Below are 8,192 nucleotides of genomic sequence, written 5' to 3' on the forward strand. Positions count from 1 at the left end.
TAGGCTTTCAAATAGGATTGACCCAGGGTGATTTCTGGTTATGAGCTCTGTCATCCTGTGCAACTTATTTCTCTGCAGCTTATTTTCCATAAGGTGCTTGGAACATGACTGTGTTTCTGGTCGTTGCTCAGAAACAGCCCTTACTACTCGTGCTATTATTAAGCTTGACTAAGGCAGGGAAAGGGGTGGCATGCAGCTGACGGTAAAAGATTGGGTGACTCTCCCAGCGTCTGTCTCACTAATAGGACAGTGTCCAGGGGTAAAGCTAAGTAAATTTGACAATAGCTTGGCTCGCTTCATTCACGTTATTCTTGCCCCTCTAATTGCATTTCCCTCTGCAACTGTCTCAGTCCTCAACCCTGGCTGCACCTCAGTCACCAGGCCCTGCCACGGACCAATGAAATCAGAAACTCTCCCCGGGGCTTTTATGTGCAGCTGGGATTGAGAACCACTAGTCCTTCATTCTCTTGATCCTAGTAGGATGTGTCCAAGATTGCAGAGGCCCAGAAACTACAAGCATATTTTGGGAGCGACATCTGTTTCCCAGGAAGTAACTTATGAAGTTCAGCAGTGCAAGCAGGGTTTGGAGTCCTTGATGTCAAGCCTGCCACCAAATCCCATAGCTTCTCATGTTAGTAGATACTGGCACCCTTATGGCTGTAAGCAGGCACATCGTTCCCACTTGGCAATTTTAAAACAAATCCCAGGGAATTTTGGGTTATGAACCAAGCCTGCTTAGGGGACAGGTGCAATTGACTTAGCTGCCTGGGAGCTGTTCCTTTAGCTTCCACTACCTGGGCTTTCCTGGCTGTTAGGTGTGTGAGAGAAGATCAATACTGGCAACAGGTGAAGGTGTGTAATCAACCTAAGTGAAGTGGGTTGAAATCCTCTGGCATGTTTTATCATAAGTGGAGGAGGAAGGTTACAGAAGGGCTGGGTACCCTGTGAGCAGGTCCTGCCACCATCCTCTGTCCTCACTTTCTTTCTCCCTCTGAGTTATGGCACCTGGTACCTTCTCTATCCCCCAGAAGCTGTGTATTCTCCAGTATGGGAGCCCTGTATTCTTTTTTTTTTTTTTTTTTTTTTTTTTGCGGTACGCAGGCCTCTCATTGTTGTGGCCTCTCCCGTTGTGGAGCACAGGGTCCGGACGCACAGGCTCAGTGGCCATGGCTCATGGGCCCAGCTGCTCCTCGGCATGTGGGATCTTCCTGGACCGGGACACGGACCCGTGTCCCCTGCATTGGCAGGCAGACTCTCAGCCACTGCGCCACCAGGGAAGTCCGCTCTGTATTCTTATACTGACCACAAGTCCAGTGATTATAAACATTGAGGTCTCTGGGAAACTCAAGATTTAGGAATTTAGAAACTTGAATTGAGTGAATTTGGAAGTGTGAGATGGGGAAAGTTTTTGGAGGTGGCCATGGCCCAGTTATTCTCACGTTTGGCTCTATTGGTGTATATGTTTTTACCTGTGCAAAAAAATACAAATTTATGTTGTCAGCCAGTGACATTACAGATTTTTCTTTCCTAAAGCAAATCTAACAATTACTATAACATGTCTTGCAACAAGCAAAACAGTACATTCAGGATGTCAGGGTTCAGTGCAACAAAACAGGACAAATCTACTTAGAAGGCATGAACTGTCATTGCAAATGAGATTCCAAAATACCGTTCCTACTTACCTACTGATATAGTCCAAACAGCAATTATTTTCAGAAATGCCTTAGTTCTGGAGTTGAATCGGCTGTGATGGATGGGGTTCTGGATGGCAACATAGCGATCCAGGGAGATGGCACAGAGGTGCATGATGGAGGCCGTGGAGAAGAGTACATCCAGGTAAATCCAGACGGCACAGAGCTTGCTAGGCAGAGGCCACCGGTACCCTGTGATGCAGAAGGTTAGCATCGGTTAGCGACCTTGACCTTCTCTGGTGTGTGGAATTTACCCTGCTTGAACAGTTTCCATCCTGGGATAAAGGCCCAGGTAACAGCAAAGGGCAACACAAGATATTAATATTTTCAGTATTTCCAAAAAGCCTGATGGCAGCTGTACTTAACTATAGTAAGATTGCACTGGCTGAATACAAGGTTTGAAAACTTCTTGTGGCTGGAATCATGCTGGTGTGTTGTAAACTCAGGGTGTGTCTCCCTGGGGTTTCTCTCGTTCTGTCTCCTCTACCTAACAAAACCTACCTCCTTTTTGTTTTGGGTGACTTAGGTCAGGAGCTATGAGGTATGATGGGTTCCTCTACTGAAGCACCTCTTGCAGTGTACTGTCATGATTTATTCACATATCTTTCACAGATTGTAGGTTCCCTGAGGTTAGGCCATCTCTCAGCCATTATTACAACTGCTGAGTCTTGCACAGTGATGGCATTTAGTGGTCTCTCAAAAATGCTACTGGTGTGAATGAAGAAATGATTAAAAAGCCAGATTGGGAATTTCTTTGTGAAAATGAAAAATAATTACCTAATAATACTTTGGGCGTTAAACTCAAACTTGGGGGGTGTGGGGTGAAAATGAAGACAGTGGTCAAGAAAAGCATGGTATTCTTGTCCTGAGAACTGTTTCAGGGCAGTGGTGCTCAAACTTTAACAAGCCTCAGAATCTCCGAGGTGGTTTCTTAAAATGGGACTGCTGGACCCCATGTCCAGGGGTTCTGATTCTGAAAGTGTGCAGTGATGCAGGGGGATTTGCATTTCTAACAATTTCCCATCTGGTACTGATGCTGCTGGTCCAGAGACCACACTTGGGTAACTGCTGCCTAGGGCAGTGGTTCTCACCCAGGGCTGCACATTAGAATCAGCTGGACAGCTTTTCTGTAGGTCCTGATGCCCAGCAGGGTGGGTGGAGGGCGCCCCAAACATTAAAGTGATTTAAAGCTACCCAGAGGATTCCCCCATGAGACGCACTGCAGGAAGTCACCTGCTGCACTAGGAAGGCAGGGTATGCCTTATTGGGCACACAGTCTCCTGTTCGTTTGTTTTAGAGGGAGATCAAACGGTTATATAAACCTTAGTTTTGATGACAATATAAGCAATGGTGTTAAATCTGTACACATGTGAGAAGGAAAATTATGAAGACCACCTTTCTTTCACGGCATTCTGGACCCACAGAGCTGAACGAACTCTCTAGTCACAAACATACTCTCTACCAAATGCCACCACCGATGTTTAGAAAAGTAAAGGGTGCAGGATACAAGTCGGACTTGGTGCCTTTCACGCCATTTGCAGAGAGCTTGAGCTAAAAGGAGAGAACTTTTCTTAGCAGTGCCTGGGGGGAAGTCATGCTTTGCCTGGTCGGAACTGATGTTGACCCTGGGAGGAGTTTTCTCTGCAAGGAGGCAGCCGCGGGCCGTAGTTTGGGTTTCCGTGGTGGGGATAAGGAGGGGGCATTTCCTCACCCACCCAGCGGTGTCCGGAGGACCAGTTCAGGGACAGGACCAGTTCAGGGACAGTTCAGATGCCTGCCCAGGCATCTCTGGGCAGGAACCAGCTGTGCGCAGAGTGGTGGCCGCCAGAGGGCGCCATTGCACCCCGAGCCGGAGGCTCCGGGCAGGTCTCGGCTTCCTAACCCGGCTGGCCATTGCTTGTCCCCACGGGCCGCTCGGGGGTCCACCTGCCGCTCGGAGGTCCCCCCGCCCTCCCCCCACCGGGCTTTTGGTTCCCGGACAGGCCCTCTGAGAGTCATCTCCCACTCCTGGAGTTTGCCTTCAACGCAGCGGGGTTTTAGGAAGCGGGAACCTCTCCAGGATGTCCGGAAATGACGGGAGAATTTAATCAAATCATCCTGGTGTGACATTGTGAGTGGTCAAGCGGAGACTGGCCTTGCAAAGAGCACTATCGACCCTGTGCAAACCGGCGCCCCTGCCCCTGCGCTCCATTGCTCACCTCCTTCCTCCTCCATATTCCTTGGGGCTGGGTTGATTTTTTTTTTTTTTTTTTTAAACCCTTAAGGCTTGGCCAGAACATCCCTTCTAAAAGACAGCACTCATAACTTGTTTCTAGCTCTGGGTGACTGCCGGTGTGCCTGTATCAGCAGTCTGAAGATTCTCTGCCCCCTTTTAAAGAGAAATCTAGCTGTATTACTCATAATTTGTAAAGAATATCACATTCTGCTTCCCACTGAAGCTATCCCAGTGTTTGCCTACTTGCTGAGAGGTCTGACTCTTTCAAACTCTATTGAGAAGAAAGCAAGATTAATCTCTTCCCATGTGTTTCCCACCCTCCTCTAAACCAGACGGGAGGAGTTTATGCCTATGCATTTTTAAAGAGTCGAGGTTATAATTCAAAGGCACACTTCCAAATTAGCTTCTCCAGGCAGGGAACAATTTAAAACTGGTGTAATTCATTTATTCTAATGGAGACTCCATATTTTAACAGTAAACCCACTGCACCACTAATATTCTCTCTGCAAATGTTCCAAGGTAACTGGGAAAGTTTTACTCCTTCATTAGAAGTGCTGAAAACAGTGTGACAAAGATAAAACTGTCCTGTCTTGAGGGCTGGTTTGAGAATTTGGTTGAGAATATAAAGGAGCGAAAACCAAGTGGATTCAGAACGACAGATGTCATTGCTTCATGACTGTATTGGGACCTTTATAATTCTACATAAAAGGTACATGTTTTTTAGCACAACACCTTATCTCTCTGCATAAAATATACATGTTTCAAAGCACAAAATTCTCCAGTGATCACACATAACAGGTTGTCTGATTTCTTAAAATGTGAGGTCTCATTTTAAAAGTAAAAGTTAAGTAGTATAATATGGTAGACCCTCCTGTATAAACAAAGCCTTGCGCTTAGTTTGTCCCATGAGCCCTGACTCATCTGCTAATGACATGCACATGCTTTGTTACCAGTGTGGGTACAGCTGGGAAACCAACGCCACTCACCATAAAGGATGGTTAATGTGGACACGGGCATGACAAGGAAACCCAGCAGCATATCAGCTATGGCAAGTGACATCAGGAAATAGTTGGTGGCATTCTGCAGCTTTTTCTCTAGGGACACTGCCATGATGACGAGTATGTTTCCAGCAATGGTTAGAATAATCACTACAGTTGTCAACAAAGCAGACCAGTTCTTTTCCTGGAGATGAAGTAAGGAGAAGCAGGGTGGTGACAGGCAGCCCTCACAGGAAAGGTTGGTTCGATTTTCTGAGTCCACTGTCCAGTTAAACGCATCCGAAGTGTTAGCGTCTCCGGAGTTAAAGTCATTGTTGTAGAGCCTTGTGTCATCATTTAATTGCGTTAAGGAGTTTGTAGTTGAGCTCACAGAAGTGTTTTCTTCACAGAGAATATCCATGTCTAAGCTGGAACTTGTAGCAGATGAAGTGCCGAAAAACTGAGTTACAGGTTCTGCTCACCATTCAGCTTTATGTCCCCATGCTCTGTCACACTGAGGCTGGCGTACGTGCTGGGCTCCTTTGGTTGGCTTTTTTTTCTCCCATTATTACAATAGTAGTTAAAGAACTGCGGTGGCTTCCTTATACTTCCTTCCTTCACAATTTCAGTAGAATCCTTTGTCTGATTTGATTTTTTTCTCCAAAGCAAGGGCAAAAAAGCAGAATGAACTTTTAACATGGAGGTTGCTGAGTTGTTAGCAGTCAGGGAGAAAAATGTGATCCTGGCCAAAAAAGAAAAGTTTTGTAACTACCGGGAATCTCTCTTAGCTCTGTCGCATTCGGTTGGTTATGCTGATAATACTAGTTGAGCCACAGCAGCATTAAAACAGCAAGCAATCCAAAACAGCGGGGCTGTAGGCACTCTACACTGACAATCAATTAAAAATACATCCAGGGTTAATTCCATAGTAATTGGATGTACTTTGGGTTCTAGTTCTCCGCCAGTCTTAGGCTGAATCGCCACGGCTGCCGGCAGCAATGTCAGCTTGTATCATGTGGCTTAGTTAATCAAAGAAAGAAAAAGTCTTCAGCAAAGATCAGCAGACAACTTTCCACTCTAGCAATTCTCACTGAAACGATTACATTTCGGCCAAGCAGGCTTTCAAGCCAGAAAGAAAATTATACAGCAATAAAATACAGCAGCCTGAGAGCACTACAACTTACATAGGTCTTCAGGGTCCACACGGTAGACACACTTGGCTGTTCTGTGACTCGCTGCATCTCTCATGGCGATTAAGCCGGCAGAAAGCCCCTTTTCCCTGAGCGTCGTCCACCAGCATCATAGTAATTCGATTTCTGTTTTGCTGACTTCAAAAACTGCCTGGGAGAGTCGAGCCCGTTCCAGCGCTGCAAGGTCCGCGGCGGCTCCCTCTGCCCCCGCCTGGCTGGGTCCCTCCCTCCCTCCCTCCCGCGGGGCTCGCCTGGGCCGGGCGCGCGGTGAGACATCGTCCCCAGCCCCTCTCAAAGTCGCCCAGAAGACATCGCAGGGCACAAAGTAGGCAGAGGCGCCTGCACACGGGCACTTGTGGTTTCCCCGGGGATGGACTTGCTGCCTGGCCGCCTCGTTCACTCCGGCAGCCCTCCCTCTCTCTGTGTGTCATAAACTGCAAGGTAGCAACAGCCAGGGAGGGCGGACCAGACGGGCTTTATTTATTTATTTTTTTTCTTCCCTCTTTTTGCTACATATTAACAGTGGGAAGTTTTCCATTGTTTTTAATAAAGAGAGAAACGGGAGAAATCGCCCTTTGTACAGATTCCTAAGGGAGGTAACCCCCACTGTGACGTTTTTAAGGGTGAAGTGTGAAGAGAGAATGTAAATAAAGCCAGAGAATGGTATATCCTAGGAGCATCGGTGCTTCCGCACAGAGCCCACAGAGCTTGTGCCTGAAGTGTAATTACTGACATCGGTGACTTGGGCTCAGAGTGGCTGAGCAGATTTTTGGTGATAACGCTGATAAACTATCAGTACTGCTTATTATTTTAAATACATACATCATTCAACTAGCTTATTTTCTTCGGCAGAAATATACCCCCTAGAAGTAATTCAATACCTCACATGTGGAAGAGAATAAGTTTGTTTCTCCAGAGATAACACTAAGGGTAACCAGCTTTACTTCTAAGAAAGCTCCTTCTCAGATTTTTAAAGAAGGCAGATATGTCAGGGGCTGTGTGTGTGTGTGTGTGTATCCTTATTTTTACAGGTGGGAAAATGGATTCGTTCCTGAATAGTTGATGTTTTCTGGGTTTCTGTCTTCTTTACATTTCTCCTAGACAAGTTAACCTCCTCCCATGCCTTCAACATATTTTTGGCCAAATCTGTACCTTCACGGTGGGTTATTTTCCTCAGCTCCCAACCTAAATATCTAGCTGCCCAGCAGGCCCTTCTATCTCCAGCCTAGGTAGACCTTGACCTTAGCATCTTTTTTTTGTTTCCTCCCATCCCGCTGCCCACCTCTCAGTGCTTATTTCCACCCATTCACTTGGTTAAGGATTCACCATCTCTTTCCACATCTATTCCCTCGTTCTCACGGCCCGATCTTAAGAAGTCTCTAGTGCCACCTCAGTGTACGTACTTCTCAAATCTCTTCTCCAGCCCCCAGCTCTCACTTGTTTGGTTAAAGGCGGCTGCATCATTGTCTCCTGGGCTGGAGCATGAGTTCCCTCCTCACTGCCCCTCTGCCTCCCGAGTAGGGGTGGGGTGGGTGAGGGTAAGGGGTGATTGCCACGTATTGTAGACCCAGCAGCTGAGACAGCACAGGCTTTGGGGTTAGAGTTCCCTAGTTGTTTTTTTTTTTTTTTTTTTTTTTGGCGGTACGCAGGCCTCTCCCGTTGCGGAGCACAGGCTCCGGACGCACAGGTTCAGCGGCCATGGCTCACGGGCCCAGCCGCTCCACGGCATGTGGGATCCTCCCGGACCGGGGCACGAACCCGCGTCCCCTGCATCGGCAGACGGACTCCCAACCACTGCACCACCAGGGAAGCCCTAGAGTTCCCTAGTTTTGAACCACAGCTCTGTAACTCATAAGCAGCAGAACCCCAGACAATGTAGTTGCTCCCTTTGATTGTAATGAAGCTGAAATGCGAGAACGAGTAGAAATATGTAGCCCATGTCTGGCTGCTTTTGAAGAATGTTAGCCATTTTAATTCTTATGAATATTCTTATTGATATTACTAAAACCCCCGGCAGTTTGTGCTTGCATTCCTTCAGTCTCTGTAGGGCACATGGATTCTGTCTTTGCTCAAGCCCACCGCTCCCCCTTTTCAGGCCTGGACTCCTGTAACTCTCCCA

The 8,192-nt window shown here is 47.2% G+C and overlaps 1 protein-coding gene across 1 annotated transcript in view; it reads right to left on the bottom strand.

Annotated features, from left to right (window-relative positions):
* The window catches only part of HTR2A (5-hydroxytryptamine receptor 2A), a gene marked incomplete at its 5' end in the record, with an annotated part of 56,043 nt that extends 50,739 nt beyond the window's left edge, over positions 1–5,304 (bottom strand). Inside the window, 2 exons of the mRNA XM_079721945.1 lie at positions 1,683–1,883; positions 4,893–5,304. Coding sequence (XP_079578071.1) covers positions 1,683–1,883; positions 4,893–5,304 — 613 coding nt within the window. The remainder of the gene's footprint in view (positions 1–1,682; positions 1,884–4,892) is intronic.
* Positions 5,305–8,192: the final 2,888 nt, after the last annotated feature.

This window comes from Hyperoodon ampullatus (genome assembly GCF_949752795.1).
Source record: "Hyperoodon ampullatus genome assembly, chromosome: 16".
NCBI classification, from domain to species: domain Eukaryota; kingdom Metazoa; phylum Chordata; class Mammalia; order Artiodactyla; family Ziphiidae; genus Hyperoodon; species Hyperoodon ampullatus.